At 47.2% G+C, this 19,902-nt stretch overlaps 1 protein-coding gene across 1 annotated transcript in view; it reads left to right on the top strand.

Annotated features, from left to right (window-relative positions):
* Positions 1-19,902, top strand: part of MAP2K6 (mitogen-activated protein kinase kinase 6) — a 139,270-nt gene that overhangs the window by 90,649 nt on the left and 28,719 nt on the right. The window contains exons 9-10 of the mRNA XM_029599286.1: positions 2,153-2,230; positions 3,421-3,560. Of these exons, the coding sequence (XP_029455146.1) occupies positions 2,153-2,230; positions 3,421-3,560 (218 nt within the window). The remainder of the gene's footprint in view (positions 1-2,152; positions 2,231-3,420; positions 3,561-19,902) is intronic.

Below are 19,902 nucleotides of genomic sequence, written 5' to 3'. Positions count from 1 at the left end.
GCAATATCCTATCCGGTAGGGGGGAGAATCTATCACTACCTAGAAGACTGGCACAAGATCACCAAAGATTGCTGGGTTCTCAAGATTGTGGAGTCTGGATACCGCTTGCGTTTCTCCCAGCTTCCCATGCTTTCTCACCACTTAGCCTTAAATTAGGATCCATCTCATTCAACACAGCTCTCCCAGGAGGTAGACTCGCTACTCGAACAGCAGGCAATAGAAACGGTTCCTCCCCATCTCGGTGGCCAGGGGTTTTACTCCTGTTATTTCCTCATCTCAAAGAAATCTGAGGGACTGAGACCAATTTTGGATTTAAGAAACATGGAGAAGTTCAAAATGAATTCCCTCCACACAATTTTCCCCTTTGTCCAGAAGGGAGAGTGGATGTGCACTCTGGATATAAAAGATGCTTATGCTTACATACCCAGCCACCCTTCTTATTAGCAATATCTGTGCTGTGTGATGGATTCTTCTCACTATCTATATAAAGTACTTCTCTTCGGTCGAGGATATTCACCAAATGTTGCAGTAGTAGCAGCACATCTATGCTGTCAGGACTTCCAGGTCTTCCCAGGTACTTGTGACCTGGATTGTCCACTGTTGGAAACAGGATACTGGGCTTGATGTACCTTTTGTTCTGACCTAGTATGGTAAGTCTTATGTTCTTATGAATTGCATCCATCAGCTCGAGACTCCTCAAATGCTATAGCTAATTAATCTCTTTTTATTGATGGAAAAAGCAAGTTTGCGTACCATAAATGTTTTTTTGTAGAGAGCAGGACGACTTAGTCATACTAAATACCCAACTGCCTCCCTGGAGAGTCCACTATGTAGCTAGACAGATCTAAAATTGACTGAGTGAACTCATGAGGAAATGCCTGTGCAGGAATTCCCACACATGCTCAGTATAGCAAAAGCTCTTACTAGCTGTGAGAGAAGTCCATTCAGTGTCACTGGGTGATGTCACCCTGCATGTTATGGCTAATTCATCCCGCTATCTACAAAAAACACCATTTATAGTAAGCAAAATTACTGTGCTGTGCCATGAGTCTAATTTTATAACTACTCTGGGTTTTCTGTAACCCCTGTTACACTATTTTATATCTCTTCTCAACTAACTTTGCCCAGCCTGTGGCCGGGGGCCACACAGTAGAGCTCCTTACAAAGCCTTGCAATAATGGGCCCATAATCTGGCCAGAGGTGTTGCATTATGACAGTGGAATACTTGACCCAACTCTTTGTTTGAGATTTTTAGACCAACTGAAAAAGAAATAGAGGTCCATATTCAATAGGCCAGTTAGTGGACAAATTATCTGGCTAAAGTTAGCTGTATAATTTGTCCCATATATTCAGTGGGAGAAACGACCTGCTGAATATGCCAGCCCAAAGCTATCTGGCTACATATAGAGCAGTGCTGGAGGCGCCAGGAGCAGGGCAGAGGGTATTGGCGGGGATGGGGATGAGTGGGGGGGAAGACGGGGAAGCAGGCTGATCTTGATGTGAATGTTAAAGTAGGATGGGGGCTTGGCCTACAATACCGGGCAATTTGCTAATCTTTAAAAGGCTTTAGGGGGCAGGTTTAGGATACATGGCCTGGCTTGTATTATGCTTTGGGGGGAAGGAGGGGATTGGGCAGCTTATCTTTTATTTTAGTTTAGTTGGTGATGACAGCGCAACTTAGCTGGATATCTTTTCAAGATATCCGATTAAGGAGCACGTTATCTGGCCAAACAAGGTTGCCTTGCTCTGGAGCAGGTCTAAAATTATCCAGCTATCCTAGCCAGATATACACAATATTTGGCAAAGTTAGCCAGATATCTCAGCTCCTCCCCTGAACCCACTGAAATGCCCCTTTTTTTTATATGATTAAATTTATGGCCGGATAAGTATTTATCCGCCTATAATTTGGCTGGATTAGCAGCAGAATATACCACATTAGCCATTTAGTCAGATAACTTGTGTTATCCATCTAAATATCTTTTGAATATTGACCTCCTTAATGTCTAACTTTAATTGGAAGGAAAGAAGCTTCCATTATTGTGGGAATATAGTTCTAATATGTAGAGGGAAATAATCAGGGCTGATGGGAAACTTTTATTATTATTATTATTATTATTATTTTTTTTTTAAATATCTGCCTGTTTCTTTGCAGCCCGAAAGGATAAACCCTGAACTAAATCAGAAGGGATACAGTGTCAAATCTGATATCTGGAGTTTGGGAATCACAATGGTATGAAACTCTGCTTCATCTTATGCTTTTTGTTGGTGGCAGGACATTGGTGGGCTCCCTCTTAATGGGTTACGGGGTGGCCTTTCCCAGCCTCAGTAACATGTAAATGAGAAGATTTCCGGAAAGGGGATGAAAGGCAGTTCCTTAGTTTGAGCCACTGCTGTTAATTAAGGGTGAGCCAGGCTGTAACTCTAGCGAAGAAAACGATGCAGGAAGGAAGGTGGCTGTTTTGAATGAGGGTATTATGCCCCCCACGAGTCGATGCAGGCAAGATGTGCAATATGTCATATTTTGGCTTTAACTGTCCGTTCCAGTTTAGGGCCAGCAGAGGTCAGTATTTGCACAAAAGAGTAAATGAATCTGTTCAGCACTGCAGGGCTCTGAACAGTCAGGCATTTAATGCACTTTGCTGCATGGCAAAGATGAACTCTGGATTTATTTAGGTTTAGTTCATTCCTTTTCAATGGTAGCTCAAGGCAAGTTACATTCAGGTACACTAACAGCCCGATTTTAAAAGGGCCACGCGAGTAAATAAAGGGGGTTACGCGCGTGGCCGGGCCTTGCATGCACCGCACGCATTTTTGGAAATGCCTGGGCGGGGTGGATCGGGCCGGGACAGCGCCATTAGATGCTGTCCTGGGGAAGCGCGTGCTGGCAGCTCGGCGCAGAAAATACTTCAGCTCCAGAGGAGCAGTAAGTAGGTGAAATAAAAAAAAATTGGGGTGGCTAGGTAGGGGTTAGGGTTTGGGGTGGAAAGGGAAGGAAGGTTAAGCAGGGGGGTAGGGAAGTTCCCAATTAAGGAGCGGACTGAGAGGGAACTGGAAAAAAGGCTGATCGTGTCGCTGCACATGTTGAAAATTCCCCCCCCTGCGTGCGGATATCGTATTTTATAACATGCACGGTGACCCTTTCTCCATCACAGTAAAATATCTTGCTTTTTTTTATTGTGTACTACTGCAGCACCTTAAATGGGCATTTTTCAATTAGTTGCATCTGCATCCCTCAACCATCCACTGAAGTTAGATTGCGTTCAGCCTGTACAATAGGACTGCGGATCCACAGTATTGGGTTTTTTTTTATGCCACAGTCAGAAACATAATTGGACAGGATTTTGGGGAGCCTTGGAGAGGGGGGTGGGGGACTCTGCAATTGCCTGCTCCGAGTTCTGACTTGTTCCTCGCTCTCTGCAGATTGAATTGGCCATCTTGCGGTTTCCCTACGACTCCTGGGGGACTCCTTTCCAGCAACTCAAGCAGGTGGTGGAGGAACCTTCGCCACAGCTCCCTGCAGACAGATTTTCGGCAGAGTTTGTTGATTTTACCTCACAGTGGTAAGCTGCCGAAGAGAGCCAGTCCCATTGTTTGTGCCCTGTCTGTGAAAGGAAAGAGTGCATAGTGGGGATAATTCATTGCATAGAACAAACAGACTCTCAATTTTAGACTTATTCCCTTCCTTTTATTGATTTGTGGAGGAGGGGTTAGACATGACTTTCAATAAAACCCAGGCAAGAATGAGCATGAGGAGGCTGGATATTTTGGACAATAGCTTCACTGATTTTGGCAACTGTGCAGATTATTACCAAACTTGTTAGCAAGACCTGGAAGGGGACCTGAGTGTTATATCAAGTATTGATCTTGTAATAATCAAAGAGGAAGCGAAGGTCTGAAGTGGCCTACCATTAAAAATGGTGAACGCCAGCATTGTACCAGAATTTGGGCATGCTGGGTACAGGTAACTGAGGGCAGCGATAGAAAACAGTGTTGAGACGTCTAGTATGAGACATGGAGGGTAGTGGGAGCTGATGTTAGTTGAAAAGCAGAATCTGGGGGTGATCCTATCTGATTTTTATAAAGTGGCTACACAAGATAAGACAGTGGCAGAAGATCAAAAGGGATGCTTGGATGTTTAGGGAGAGGAATAGCCAACAGGAAAAAGGGAAGTGATATTTCCTCTATATAAGTTTATGATGACACCACATTTGGAGTACTGTGTACAATTCTGAAGACCATACCTTCAAAAGAATATAAACAATATAAAGCCGGTCCAGAGGTCAGCTACTAATAAGGTCAGCGGTCTTCAACATAAAGGGGTAGATTTTAAAAGAAGCGCGATCAGCCTACTTTTGCTTGCGCATCAGACTCAAGCAAAAGTACGCTGGATTTTAGTAGATACGCGCGGAGCCGCGCGTATCCACTAAAATCCTGGATCGGCGCGCGCAAGGCTATCGATTTTGTATAGCCTGCGCGCGCCGAGCCGCGCTGCCTACCCCCGTTCCCTCCAAGGCCGCTCCGAAATCGGAGCGGCCTCGGAGGGAACTTTCCTTTGCCCTCCCCTCACCTTACCCTCCCTTCCCCTACCTAACCCACCCACCCGGCCCTGTCTACACCCCCCCCTTACCTTTGTCGGGGGATTTACGCCTCCCGGAGGGAGACGTAAATCCCCGCGCGCCAGCGGGCCTGCTGCGCGCCGGGCCGCGACCTGGGGGCGGGTACGGAGGGTGCGGCCACGCCCCCGGGCCGTAGCCACGCCCCGTACCCGCCCCCAAAACGCTGCCGACACGCCCCCGCAACGCCGCGCGCTCCGGTCCCGCCCCCCGACACGCCCCCCTCCGAGAACCCCGGGACGTACGCGAGTCCCGGGGCTCTGCGCGCGCCGGGAGGCCTATGTAAAATAGGCTTCCCGGCGCGCAGGGCCCTGCTCGCGTAAATCCGCCCGGTTTTGGGCGGATTTACGCGAGCAGGGCTCTGAAAATCCGCCCCAAAGTATATTGGGACAAACTTAAAAATCTAAACATGTATATCCTAGAGGAAAGGAGGGAAAAGAGAGATATCATCAACATTTAAATACCTCCAATGACTAAATGCACAGGAAGTGGGTGTCTTTCAATGGAAAGAGGCTCTAGAACAAGAGTCATGGGGTGAAGCTGAAAGGCAGTAGAATCGGGAATAATTGAAGGAAATCTTTCTTGGAACAGCCTCCATGTGGTAGTGTTGGAGACCAGGGCAGTGTCAGAATCATGAAAGCATGGAACAAATGCTGGGGACTTCTAAGGGATAGGAAGGGAGTATAAAGCTGAGCAGGAGATGTGGTTGAGCTGTCTGGTCTTTATCTACTATCATGTTCTTTGTGTCTAACCAAACTTCACCAAGGAAGGGTATTACCAGCTCCTGCTCCCCCTCCCCCTGCCCAATCTCTTTTCCTTTGTTATTATTGTAGCCCATTGGCTTATAATGGATTTTGTGGAGCTTCTGCTCAATGAAAGGTATTTCCCTGAATGTACCCAGATCAGTTCAGACTCCTGGGTTTTGCCTCCCTTCCAGCAGATGGAGATAAAAGAAAGCTTTACTGACACTGCTAATTAACCACATGTGCTACCTGTGGTTCCTCAGTATTTCTCTGTATCCAGCAGATGGTAGATGGGTGCAAAACCTGCAGTCTGGGCAATTTTTTTCCTTTTTGAGCTTTCCTCTTGGGGGTTTTTGAAGCCTGGTGGGTTCTTCCCTGTCCAGTTGAGGCGGACGAGCTGGGGGTTGGTGACCCTTGTGTGTGTTCATATCATGCGTCCATGGGGTGTAAATCTGGTGGTCCAGATCCCTCCCCTTCATGAGGCCACTCAGGCAGCTGTAGGCTCCAGATATCCTTTAGTCTGAGGCAGTCTATTCTTTTTATAGACTTTGTGCCTCGGTTTGGGAGTTTGAGTAAGGTTAAAAAAAGAAATGAAAAGGAAAGGAACTGAAGGTAGTTGCACGGCTCGGCTGGGCAGGCGGCTACTTCACTGTTTAAGGTGACTGAAGCAGGTTTATTTTGTTTTTGGTTTTCTCCTACTTGTGTGTCAGTCAGCTTCTCCCCGTTTGCAATGGACTGCGGCTCGGCCCTTGCCGAGATGCTGATCCTTTCTTGATCAGTGTGGGAAGAGTGGCCATCTTGGAATCGCTTTTAGCCATTCCCGTGCTGCTGGAGAGGGGGGGGATGCCCCCTCATGCTTGTCTCCGGCCCGTTCAGTCTCTGGATGCGATCATGGGGACTTTGAGGAGGAAGGGGCCCCATGCTACCGGTTCCTGGCACTTTCCCTGCGGGGTCTGGAGCATTAAGGCCATTTTCTACAGGTTTTGTGCTGCTGCTGCTGCATGAGGCTTACCTGGCCAAGCAGCTTGTGTGGCTAGGGATTCGCGGTCCTGGCCAGCCCAGACAACTGAGGGGTGTATGGTAGGCCCAAAACAGATTAATTCTGGGAGACATTGGGTTTCCCCAGTTCAGCAGTTGCTGGGTCTCCCCTCAGATTCTGGCCCAGGGGAGGATGAGTCCGATGAGTCTGGCGAGGTTCCGGTGGGGGCAGAGGAGGCTCTTGACCTGGATGTTCCGGTAGATCCAGTGGATCCTGTGGCCAGAGGTGCGGGTCAAGGGGATGATCTGCTAGTCCCAGTCCCCAAAGGTCGTCTGACTTTTTAGAAGAGAAGAGCTTGATGCCTTGCTACCTCTGGCTTTTCAGGTTCTGGGAGTTACGAACTTCCAGGAGGACTCTGATTTGCAGGGGGCGGATCTGGTTCTGGATGGAATGCGGGGTCCCCGACGGCCTTCCTGATTCACAATTCAGTAAAGAAGCTAGTGGAAGCAGAATGGGGAGCTCCTGATTCTGGGTTTAGGTGGGAAAGGCCATGGCAAAGCTTTATCTATTGCCTGAGTAGGTGTTGGAATGTTTTGCTCTGCATAAAGTCGATGCTGCAGTTTTGGTGGTTACTAAGAGGTGACTATCCCTGTGGTAGGCTCCGTGGCGTTGAAGGACATTCAGGATCGTAAGCTGGAGGTGCACCTCAAGAGGATTTATGAGGTCTCAGCTCTGGGTTTGCATGCTTCTATTTGTATGAGTTTTATGCAACGTGCTTGTCTCCGCTGGGTGTAGCAGATGCAAGAAAAGCCTGTCGAAGTCGGGCGAGGAGACAGACAGGGATGAGCGAATTGAGGTGGCAGTTGCCTAAAGAGTGGATGCTTGGTTTGTACCTCATCTCGGTTTATGGCATCTGTGGTTTCTGCCAGAATGTTGCTCTGGCTGTGAAACTGGGTGGCGGACATCTCCTCCAAGGTGCAGTTAGGCTCGTTGCCTTTCAAGGGTTGACTCTTATTTGGTGAGGACCTCAAGCAGTTGATGCAATCTCTTGGGGATAATAAGGTCCGGAGGATAAGCCTAAGGGCAAGAGGATTTTTCAGATGCGTTCCCGTTTTCGGCAGCTGGGCCTCAAAGACAGTTTTCCCTTTGGGGGCAGTCCTGGATTCAATCCTTTTGGGGTGCCCAAAGGCCATCCCGAGGCACTGCCGAGGGGTGCATCTGGGCTTAAGTCCTTGCAATGCGGCGAGGCTGGTCTACTTCATCATTCCTATTATATGAGGTTGCCTGTCACGGTTTTACGAGGCTTGGGCCAGAATTACTCAGGACCAGTGGGTCCTCAGCGTGGTAAAGGACGGCTATGTTTTAGAAATTGCTCATCCCATCCGCGATTTGTTTTTATTTTCCCTGTGTGGCTGCTTGGACAAACAAGTAGTGGTTCAAGAGACGCTGGACCAGCTGCGTCGCCTGGAAGCAGTGATTCTGGTTCCCTGCAAAGAGGTTCACAGGGGAAGATATTCCATTTACTTTGTGGTCCCAAAGAAGGAAGGGACTTTCCGCCTGATTTTAGATTTAAAGAAAGTATATGCAGCACTAAAGGTTCCGTGTTTTCAGATGGAAACCTTAAGGTTGGTGATTGTGGCGGTTCGTAAAGGAGAGTTTCTGGCGTCTCTGGATCTAACACTTATCAGGGCGAAGTTGGAGGTTCTTTGTCGCCAATTGGTTCAAAAGGTTCTCGATGTCCTCCAGTCACAAGGTTGGGTGGTGAATGTGGCCTGTTACCGACGCAGTCCTTGGAGTATCTGGGGGCTCGGTTCAACACTCTAGCCGGCAAGGTGTATCTCTCAGAGAAGTGTGTGCTGAAGTTGCAGGGGCAGATCCGGCGATTGTTGCAGTTACAGGTGCCCAAAGTATGGGATTAATAGCAAGTTCTGGACTCTACGGCCTCGACCTTGGATGTAGTGCCATGGGCTTTTGCTCACATGAGACCATTGCAGAGAGTGCTTTTGGCTCGGTGGAACCCGGTCTTGGAGGAGTTTCAACTTTCATTACCATTCGAGGCTATCACATGAGAGAGTCTTTCCTGGTGGCTTCTAACTTCCAATCTCATCTGGGGTGTGGACCTTGAAGACTCGAATTGGGTAGTAGTTACTGCTGATTCTAGTCTCTCTGGTTGGGGAGTAGTGTGTCAGTACCAGACAGCTCAGGATGGCTGGTCCATGAAAGAGTCTGCGTGGTCTATCAACCAGCTAGAGACGAGAGCGGTCCACTTAGCCCTGCAGGAATTTCTATCGTTAGTGAGGGTTCTCTTGGACAATGCGACGACGGAGGCGTATATCAATCATCAGGGCAGAACCAGGAGTCAAGCAGTAGCCCGGGAGGCACAAGAGTTAGTTTTTTGGGCAGAGCAGCACCTGGAGTGAATAGCACATCCCACATAGTCAGGGTCGAAAACGTTCAAGTGGATTACTTGAGTCAGACGGTGCTGGATCTGGGCAAGTCGGAATTGTTGGAGTCCGTGATGCAGCTCATTTGCAAGTGGTGGGTCTCCCCCTATGTGGACTTAATGGTGACTTGTCTGAATGCCAAGGTGTTTTGATTTTTCAGTCAGAGGCGAGAGCACAGGCCGAGGGCATCGATGCTCTGGTACTACCTTGGCAGCGGGGGAGGGGGGTGTTTACTTTTATATCTTTCCTTCCTGGCTGCTCGTGGGCAAGGTGTTTCATCGCATAGAAAAGCATCAGGGAGAAGTAGTATTGGTGGCACCGGAATGGCTGCGGTGTCCGTGGTTCATGGATCTAGTCAACTTGGCTGTGGCCGGACCAATTCGCTTTGGTCATCTAGAAGGTCTTCTGCATGAGGGATCCATATTTTTCGACCAGGCTGCTCACTTTTGTCTAGTGGCATGGCTTTTGAGAGGTGGCGTTTGAGACATAGGGGTTATGTAGAGGTGATCATTACTACGTTGTTGCAAGCCAGGAGAAAGTCTACTAATATTTCCTACATATGGGTATGGAAGGTTTTTGAGTTCTGATGCTCCGCTAAAGGTGTTCGCCCTCTCAGGTCATCAGTCTCTGACATTTTGCCCTTCCTGCAAGAAGGTTTTGCCAAAGACTTGTCTCAGCTCACTTAAAGTTCAAGTGGCAGATCTAAGTTGTTTTCTTGACAAGATAGATGGGTCCTCTATTTCTGTACATCCGTATGTTATTCAGTTCCTTAAAGGGACAAAGAATTTGCATCCTCCACTTTGACGGGTTCGTCCATCCTGGAATCTTTATCTTGTCCTCAGGAGTTTATATGAAGCTCCTTTTGAACCACTCCGTAGAGCAGAGCTTTCCAAACTTTTCATGTTGGTGACACACTTTTTAGACAAACATAATTTTCGTGACACAGTAATTCAGTCTACCAGCAAACCAGAAGTTAAAGGTTAAACGAACAAAATGTATTTCAACAATTTATGTATGTTTCCTTAAATATATACATAAATAAAATGTTTCACAACACAACCTATCTCATAATAAATATTTGCAGGCTTCCACTTCCTCCATTCTGATCTCGTACATTGTGAGATTGGCATAGAGAAAGTGCTACTCTTGCACATTCCCAAAGATTACATGTGCCAATCACTAAAAAGTAATTTTTTTTTTTACCTTTGCTGTCTGATCTTAGTTTTCTAATCGGTTGGTCACAGGCTTTTTTTTCCACCTTTCCTTTCTTGTTTTTTTGCCAATTCCTTTTACAGGGTCTTTTTTTCTATTTCTTTTCTCTCCATCTGTCTTCCCTCAAACACACAATCAGGTTCTCATTCTCACATGCTATCTCACACATTCTCACACACACAGGCTCTCACTCACATGCAATCTCACACATCCACAGTTCTCACTCTCACATGCCTCTCTCTCATACATACATACATACATACATACATACTGTCTCTCTCGTGCACATGTGTCTCACTCTCACACACACAGGCTCTCTCACTCCTACATGCTCTCTTGCTCAAGCACAGGCTCTCACTGGCACATGCTGTCCCTCTGCACGGGTTGCCGAAGGATGGGCTCTTCAGAGGCCCTGATCTTCCCTGGCCGTGACATGGGATCTGCAGCGGCCCTGCTATCGGGTTTCCTCCTCTTCTCGGGCTGCCGCGACGTGGGAGCCGCAGTGGCCCTTCTATCGGGTTTCCTCCTCTTCTCAGGCCGTCGCGACGTGGGATCCGCAACGGCCCATTAATGCTGCTCTTCTTCTGTACGCAGCAGATGCTCCTCCTCCTTCCTGCCCACGCGGCTCCGGCAACGTTTTTCTTCCAGGGCTGCACAGGCAGGAAGGAGGAGGAGTGAACGTGACCCTTTTCTTCGGGCTGTGGTGATGTAAGCTCCACCACTGCCCGGCGATCTTCCTGCTATAGTTCCCTGCTTCCGCCGGCCCTGTGGACCGGGCGACACACCTCCACACTACAGGCGACACACTAATGTGTCCCGACACACACTTTGGAAAGCTCTGCCGTAGAGTGATGCTGAAGTACTTGACTCTTAAGGTTGTTTTTCTGGTGGCCATATGTTCGGCTAGGAGGATTTCTGAGTTTCAGGCTCAGTTGTGTTGGGACCCATTCCTTCACATTTCGAATTTGGGGTTCTCGTTGAGGACAGTACCTTCCTTTTTGCCAAAAGTGGTTTCGGCGTTTCACGTGAATCAGACAGTGGAGCTCCCAGTCTTTCCCCTGGTGGACACATCCGCTCCTCATGTGAGGGAGCTTAAGTTGTTAGATGTAAGAAAAGCTTTGTTTGAGGTATCTCAAGGTAATGAATGACTTCAGGAGGTCAGATCACCTTTTTGTTCTGTGGAGCGGTCCAAAGAGGGGCTTTCAGGCTTCTAAGGCTACTATTGCTCGTTGGCTTAAGGAGACTATTGGTTCCACTTACATTATTCATGGTTGTCCGGTTCTGGAGGGATTGCATGCTCATTCCTCATGTTCTCAGATGGCCTTGTGGGCAGGGGCTCAGCTTGTTTCTCCACAGGAGATTTGCAGAGCAGCGACTTGAAAGCCGCTACATACTTTTGCAAGACACTGTTGTCTGGCTGTGGGAGGTACGGGGTCCCCATCTTTTGGTGAAAGTATTCTGCGAGCGGTACACTCCAGGTCCCACCCTAAGTAGGGAGCTTTGGTACATCCCAGGAATCTGGACTGATCTGCGTACGTATAGGGAAAGGAAAATTGGCCTTTACCTGCTAATTTTTGTTCCTGTAGTACCACAGATGAGTCTAGAACCCACCCATTTTATTGAGGGAGAGAGTCGTCTTCTCATTCTGTTTTTTGTAGCAGAGAATATTTTTCATATTTTGGAAGTTTTGGAAAGTTTGGACGTTTTTGAAATTTATTGTGATTGGCTTGGATGTAGATTAACACCGAGGAACTGCAGGTAGCACATGTGGTTATGTAGCAGTGTCAGTAAAACTTTCTCTGTCTCCATCTGCTGGAAGGGAGGGAAAACCCAGGAGTCTGGACTGATCTGTGGTACTACAGGAATGAAAATTAGCAGGCAAGAACCAATTTTCCTTTAGGGAATATTCTTCTGTACGTTTGTACCCTAGTTCCCTTGTGCCCCCCCATATCATTTCGGTGCCTTCACTTGTGCCCCCTCCCCCATCCCTACTTTAAAAACATGGCCAGAAAAATAAAAGCCTCCTGAATATTAAAAACACTGAGATTCCAGCGATATTTGGAGGAAGAATGAGTGACATATAATAAAACGGATTTACTAGGCCATCAGAGGGATAGCAGGGGGTAGGAGTACAGTGAAGAACACATCCCCTTTTTCACAGTGTTCTGAGATATAATACAAAGGTAGAACAGCAAAGATAAATTAATTTGGAATTGAGCTTTTCTCTGTTGTGGAAAAATGGTTTCAGCTGTCCGCAGAGCTTGGATTCTTAAGGTTCAGTCAAAACAGGATCACGCAGCGGTTAAAGGAAAATGTTTTTTTAAGCAGCAGCATGGCATAGTTCCATTGAACGGCAGCAGGATGTGTGCCGTTGTCTTACTCGGAAGCTGGAGTCTTTCGGTGCTCAGCTTTGTGTCTCCCAGTACACCTGAGAAGTAATTGCCCACTGACAACATAGCCTGACATTCCTTTCTGCAAGAGCATTTCCTATGTGATGTAGGTTAACTGGGGGTGGGCGAGCATCTTGATTCTGTTCTGACTCTATCCCAGGTTTACTTTGATTTAAGCTTTTAAAAACTTCACAGTGCATAAGAGTAATCATTCTTCCGTCACCTCTTACATATATATTTGTATTTATTCTCTCTGCTGTGTAACATCATTGTTAAACAAGACAGGATGCCTTTTGTTGAATGAGAGATTTTCTGTTTTTGCACATTGTGATTAGCATACTAAGCTGTAAATACAAGCCAAGGAAGGGAAGGTATCCGATGAGAAATATATATATCCCTTGTTTCCATGGCCTTAGTTCACGTCAGCAGCCGAAGACACTTTTCCTGTGTTGTGAGGTGTGACCCTAACTCACATTGAATCCCAAAAGGAAGGTTACTCTATGTCAGACAAGTCTAGCCTCTGAGTTTGTATACTTCCTGTGTCTTGAGGGAAATTTTGGTTTTGGAGGTCAGTGTGACACTCGCACAGTACGGGAAGAGACATGGGCCTGCTCTGGGATGGTCTAGGCAGTGATACATGAGGTTATTTCCATGCAGGGGTGGATTAATAATCCAGGGGAGTTACCGGGAAGTTTTAGAATGTGGTGTAGAGTAAACTGGACCCAGTTCATTTTGATTAGTGGTTCTCAACCTAGTCTTCAAGGAGTATCCTGAACTGCTCTGGGCTTTGGACTACCCCTAATAAGTATGCATTGACATATATTTGCATTAGATATTGGGATTTAGGAACCAGGATGCTACATACAAATATTTCATGAATATGCAATGTAGATAGAATCTACAAAGGCACTTTGCTCAAGAGAAGCTGCAAAGATGGTGCAAAATGAAAAAGAGGAAGGAGATGATAGAATGGATAAGGGTTCTGCTAGTATGTTAAGAAAGAAAGGGATAGATATGAGTGATGTAATAAGGAAAGAAACTGTACGATTTGCATAATTTTTGGATATTCTGTATGGGAGGATGACAGTGTTATCCACAGAAATACATAGAGGAGGGAGGAAGAAGGGAGATGGGCTTAGGGGGAAAGGTAAGGAGCTCATTTGAGTTTAAGGTGACAGTGGGACAACTAGGCAGCAATATCAGATGAGCAAGCTGATATCTGGGACTGAATTTCTGGTATAGAGAGGTGGATCTGAGAGTCATTGGCATAAAAATGGTATTGAAAGCCACGAGAGGAAATCAGAGTACTATGGGAATTAATGCACAGGGAGACGAGAAGAGGTCCCAGGACAGAACCCTGAGGCACACCAATTGAAAATGGGATGGCTGTAGAGGAGGATCCACCAGAGGAAATTTAGGAGAAAAGCAGGCGGATGCTCCTTGAGGTATTAGGCTGCTTCGTGGACCATCCCTCAGGTGAAGCATGGCAACTGGGGGGAGGGTTGGAAACCCCTGACTGGTGTTGTGTCTGCCTGGAGGTCCTGATAGCCAGGGGACTGGTTCCCTCAGGATCTTCGAGGTCCACACCAGAGAGCTCCCCGGTTTATCAGGGAAGTACCCTGTTTTGTGTTTTGTGCCATTAAAGTTTGTATTAAAAAAAAAAATGTTGCTTGCAGTTTTTGGCTGTGGGAGCAGTCTGGGCACGGTGGTGAGTGCACAGTGACAGCAGGATCCTTCCTGCGCTCTCCTGCGGGGATGGCTGAACCCCAAGGCCCCCCGGTGCCACAGCTGTGGCCCCCAAAGAATAGAGGGCCCTCTTCTGCGAGGCTTACCCTGCTGAGGTGCCTTCGTCTCCCACCTCCTAGCCTGAGCTAAAGGACCGAACACTGAGCTGCGCGGATGACAGCCCACAGGCCGCTACATGTGGCTTTGGTGCCATAACACCACAAAGTTTGCTGAAAACCGCAGCAGGCCACCCACACAGTTGAGCTCGCCGCGCCAAAAAAGTCAGCCCCAGTCGGCGAGCAGGAGAAAGCTATGCCGCAGTCGCAGCAAAAACACAGCTAAGCAGCACCAACAGCCCAAGGAAGAGAAAACTTAAGTCGCACCTGCGGCTGTCACAGTGTGCCCCTTGCAAACACCACCCTGATTGAGGCCACCCTCGAGTCCCCGGGGAGAAGGGTATTCACCTCCCCAAGTTTCCCCTCCTGAAGTTGCATGGGGCAGAACCAGATGTGGATGTGGATGCTGCTTCTCAGGCAGATCCGGATGTGAATCAGGATGATCCTGATATGGATGAGTTTCTAGTGTCAGAAGGAAATGACCTCAGGTGGGTCCATTTATTTAAAAAAGGAAGAATTGCATCCCCTTATTCCTCAGGTGTTGCAGGAACTGGGGGTCAAAGTGACTTGGGAGGAATTGGATAATGAAGACATTAATCACCCTTCTACCTCTTCCCCTATCCCTCCCCCCTCCCCGCATCAGTCCCTTCCCGTCTCCAGCCCCTGCCCTAACTCCACCCCCGCTCACCTCCCCAATTCTCCTCCTCCCAGATATATTATGTTAATAATCGCCTAAGATAAATATGTTTATATCTCGCTAATATATTGTTTGTTAATTTTATCACTCTCCAGTTGTTATCGTTTAAAATCTCTCCTGTTTTCCATCTCCCATTTCTTTGCTCCCTGTTTAATGTAACTTTACCTTTCCACTTAGTTGTTAATTGGTTTCCCCCTGTTATATTGTAAACCGGTACGATAAGACCTCGTCTTGAGTATCGGTATAGTAAAAGAACTTAAATAAATAAATAAATAAATTAATCCAGTCCTGGATAGGCTGCGAGGCCCTCCTAGTGCCCTCAACTTGCCTAAGAAGTTTTGGAATTGGTGAACCGGGAGTGGGACTTTCCGGAAGATGGGCTGAAGTTCGACAGGGGGGGGCTGCCACTCTGAGGGATGTTCAGGACCGCAAGTTGGAAATTCAATTGAAGCGAATGTTTGAAGTTTCTGCTTTGAGTCTCCGGACTGTGGTTTGTGGCAGCATGATGCCAAGGCCCAGTTGTGTAATCTTCTTTTTATTTATTTTTTTAATTCTTTATTTTCAATTTTTTGAAAATTTATCCCAAGAAAATAAACACTTGTACAGCAAATATAGATGTCTTAAACAAAAGAAATACTCCATTCAAATAGTATTTAAATACATACATGCAACTCCATGAGATTATTGTTAGACATCAAATTATAAGATAATAAGGTGGTGGGTAAATTATATTTACTATACGCATTAAGCGCATTAATTTTTAACTGTGCTGATTAGTGCTGAGAACAAAATGTCTTATCTTACTCTGGTTCTATTGTGGTTACTTGGGGGGGGGGGGTGCTGCCAGAAACCATCTTAATTGGACAGGTTCCTGAAAGATATAATTATTATTCATAAAACATATACAAGCCTTACACGGGTATTTCAGTGTGAATCGGGCTCCCAGTTGTGAAATCTTCCCTTTAAAGGGAAGCTCCTTTTTGGGGAGGATTTGGATTAATTGATGAAGACTTTGGGAGAGTCCAGAGGGAACTGGATGCCTGAGGACAGGAAAACCAACAAGAAAGTTTTTCTGTCTTGGTCCCATTTTCAGGAGTTGCGTAGCTTCCGCTTAGGCAAGCCTTCCTCTGGTGCAGGAGCAAAGCAGTTGGTGGGCCGGCAGCAGTCCTTTCATGGCTCCTGCAGATCTTTCACAGATGTTGCCGGCTAAGGGACTGGTGGTTGAAAGTCATTGCAATGAAACCAGTATTGCCCATTCCTCCGTAGAAGTGGTAGGGGGCAGATTGTCCAACTTTTACGAGGAGTTGGCCAAGATTACCTCAGATCACTGGTTTCTAGAGGTGATGAGAGATAGCATTATGCTAGAGTTTTCTCGCCCAGTCAGGAAAGCCATTTTGGAGTCCCACGTTGACTCTCGAAGCAAGCGAGAGGCAGTGTGGAGGCTAAGCTTAATCATAATAGTTCCCATCCCGTGGGAGGAGCATGGACGAGGAAGGTACTCCATTATTTTGTGGTTCCCAAGAGGGAAGGAATGTTTCGGCCCATTCTCGACTTGCAAAACGTGAATAGGGTCTTGCGGGTTCCGTGTTTTCGGATGGAGATATTACGAACTGTCATTGCGTTGATTTGCAAAGGAGAGTTCTTGGCGTCGTTGGACCTGACAGAGGCATATGTGCATATTTCTATTCAACAGGACCATCAGAAGTTTCTTCAGTTCATGGTGTTGGGTCAACACTTCCAGCTTTGAGCTCTGCCATGCGGCTTGGCCACGGCACCACGACCTTCATGAAGGTGATGGTGGTAGTGGCAGCAGCCCTTCGAGAAGGGGCATTGGTTCATCTGTATCTGGATGATTGACTCATTTGTGCAAAGAGAAGGAGGAGTGCGAGTGGTCTCCAGTGATTTATGGGCACCTTGCGGTCACTGGGTTGGGTAATAACTGTGGCAAAAAGTCACCTGGTGCCTTCCTAGTCATTGGAGTATCTGGGGGCGCTCTTCGATACCCAGAAGGGCAAGGTGTTTCTGACCCCAGACAGGCTGGCGAAGTTACAGGCACAGGTGACGCGTCTGCTTCAGCTGTCAGTCCCAACGGTCTGGGATTATTTACAGGTTCTGGGGGCCATGGCTTCCTCATTGGATTTGGTTCTGTGGATTTCACACACATGGGTCCACTGCAGAGCGCGCTCTTGTCCAGGTGGAATCCCTTGTTGGAGGAGTATCATCTGCCTTTGCATCTTCTGCGAGAATCCAAGTCTCCAGTCTATCGTGGTGGCTGTCGCGTCACAATCGTGACACAACTTGGTAAAGGGAATGGATCTAGAAACCTCAAATTGGGTGGTAGTGACCACGGATGACAGTCTTAAAAGTTGGGAAGCGGTGTGCCTGGGAAGGTCTGCCCAAAAGCTTTGGTCAGTGGAAGAGAGGTCCTGGTCCATCAATCACCTCGAATCAAGGGCAGTTCGGGCACTGGAGGCCTTCTTTCCCTGGATCAGAAGTAGGATGCTTTGGGTCTTCTCGGACAATGCGACGATGGTGGCATACATCAACCAGTAAGGTGGGATGAAGAGTCAAGTGGTGGCTCTGGAAGCTCAACAGTTGTTTGGGTGGAGCTCCATCTAGAGGAAATGGGTTCTCATGTTGCGGGTTCATACAATGTGCAGGTGGATTTCCTCAGCAGGCAGTGGTTGGATCCAGGGGAATGGGAGTTGTCCCTGGAGGCATGGAATTGCATTTGTGCCAGATGGGGTGTTCCAAGTTGGATCTAATGGCAACAAGGGCCAACGCCAAGACGGCAAGGTTTTTCAGTCACAGATGAGAAGTAGGCGCAGCGAGGCTGGATGCTCTGGTGTGCCCTTGGCCGACAGGGATACATCTGTATGTGTTTCCTCAGTGGCTGCTCATTGGGCGAGTTCTGCAGTGTGAAGAGGCACATCTGGGGTCGGTGGTGCTGGTGCGCCGGAGTTTCCACGGCGCCCGTGGTTCACGGATCTGGTGTATCTCGCAGTGGACAAGCCCCTCAGGTTGGCCCATCTGCCACGCCTGTTTCAGCAAGGTCCCATATGTTCCGATTGGGAAGATCACTTCTGTCTCACGGCCTGGCTTTTGAAAGGCAGCAATTATGACTGAAAGGATATTTGGAACAGGTCATATCTACATTGCTCCAGCCTCGGAAACCCTCTGCGTCTCTGGCGTATGTTAGGGTTTTGAGAGTCTTTGCGTCATGGTGCATCCTTCAGAGATTGCATCCTCTGTCTGTGGACGTTACTCAGCCTTTTTGCAGGAGGGATTGTCTAAGAGTCTAGCCTATAGTTCCCTCCTTTTTGGGTTTCTTTGGGGTAAATTGCGGGGTAAATCTTTAGCTTTCCATCCTGTTGTGGTTCAATTCCTGAAGGGGTCAAGCATTTGTGGCCTCCAGAAGACTCTGTGGTGCAACCTTTCAGCCTTTGAGAAGGGCGACGTTGAAGGATCTGACATTGAAGACAGTGTTTCTGGTAGCCATATGCTCTGCCAAGCGGATTTCGGAGTTGCAGGCGCTGTTGTGCAGGGACCCTTTTTGCAGATTTCTAATGATGAGGTTACGTTGTGGACGGTCCCCTCGATATGCCAAAGGTGGTCTCATCTTTTCATGTTACTCAAACGGTGGATCTTCTGGCGTTTTCAGGAGTGGTCTAAGGATTCTCCCCAGGGGAGAGAGTTGCATCTATTGGATGTTCGGTGGACTCTGTTGCGGTATTTGGAGGTTACTTATTCTTTTCGGCGATCAGATCATCTTTTTTTGTTGTGCGGTGGCTCAAAGAAAGGAGACAAGGCCTAGATTTCTTGTTGGCTGAAGGATGCCATTTGCTCTGCTTATATTTGTAAGGGGCGCAAGATTCCAGTGGGGCTGAAAGTGCATTCTACTAGAGTGCAGGCAACCTCTTGGGCAGAGTGTCAGTTATCTCCTCGAGATTTGTAGAGCGGCAGTGTGGTTCTGGCTTCATACTTTCACCAGGCATTACCATTTGGATGTGAGGGCACAGGAGGTTGCGTCTTTTGGTGAGAGTGTATTGCAAGCAGGTCTTTCAGGGTCCTGCCCAATGTAGGGGTACTTTGGTACATCCCACTTGTCTGGACTGATCTGGGTATGAGCAGGAAAGAAAAATTGGTTCTTACCTGCTAATATTCGTTCCTATAATACCACAGATCAATCCATAGACCCTCCCTGTCGCTGCCGAAAGACTGTTTTTCCCCTGATAGTCGATTTAACGTATTTCAAGGAGTTTTTTGAAGTTTGGGCATAGGTTGAGTTTGAGCCCCCCCTCCGTTACCTCTCTCACCAAATCCTGTGCTCCACTGAGAATTAGATCTAAAAATTGATCCCTCTTGTCAGTTCCTGAACCAATTGCTCCGTAAAACTGTCATTTATTGCATCCAGGAACTTCATCTCTCTAGCATGACCCGATGTTACATTTACCCAGTCAATATCGGGGTAATTGAAATCTCCCATTATTTATTTATTTATTTATTTACTTGTTTATTTATATGCCGTCATTCAGACACGGTGGTTCACAAGAGCACTACCAATTTAGTTAGCTTCCCTAATTTCTCTTAGCATTTCACTGTCTATCTCATCATTTTGGCCAGGTGGACAGTAGTATACTCCTATCACTATATTCTTCCCCAACACACTAGGGATTTCTACCCATAAAGATTCAATTGTGCATTTAGTCTCTTGCAGGATCTTTATCCTGTTGGACTCTATGCCATCCCGGACATAAAGCGCCACTCCACCACCAGGATGCTCCTGTCTATCATTGCGATATAATTTGTACCCTGGAATAGCACTATCCCATTGGTTATCCTCTTTCAACCATATCTCTGAGATGCCAATTAAGTCTGTCATTATTCACTGCTATACACTCTATCTCTCTCATCTTACTTTTTAGACTTCTGGCATTAGTATACAAACATTTCAAAGTCTGTTTTTTGTTTGTATTTACGTTC

The sequence above is a fragment of the Rhinatrema bivittatum genome, chromosome 4, assembly GCF_901001135.1.
Source record: "Rhinatrema bivittatum chromosome 4, aRhiBiv1.1, whole genome shotgun sequence".
Lineage (NCBI taxonomy): Eukaryota > Metazoa > Chordata > Amphibia > Gymnophiona > Rhinatrematidae > Rhinatrema > Rhinatrema bivittatum.
Note: the sequence above shows the minus strand (reverse complement) of the source record. Positions and strands in the feature narration are given on the sequence as shown.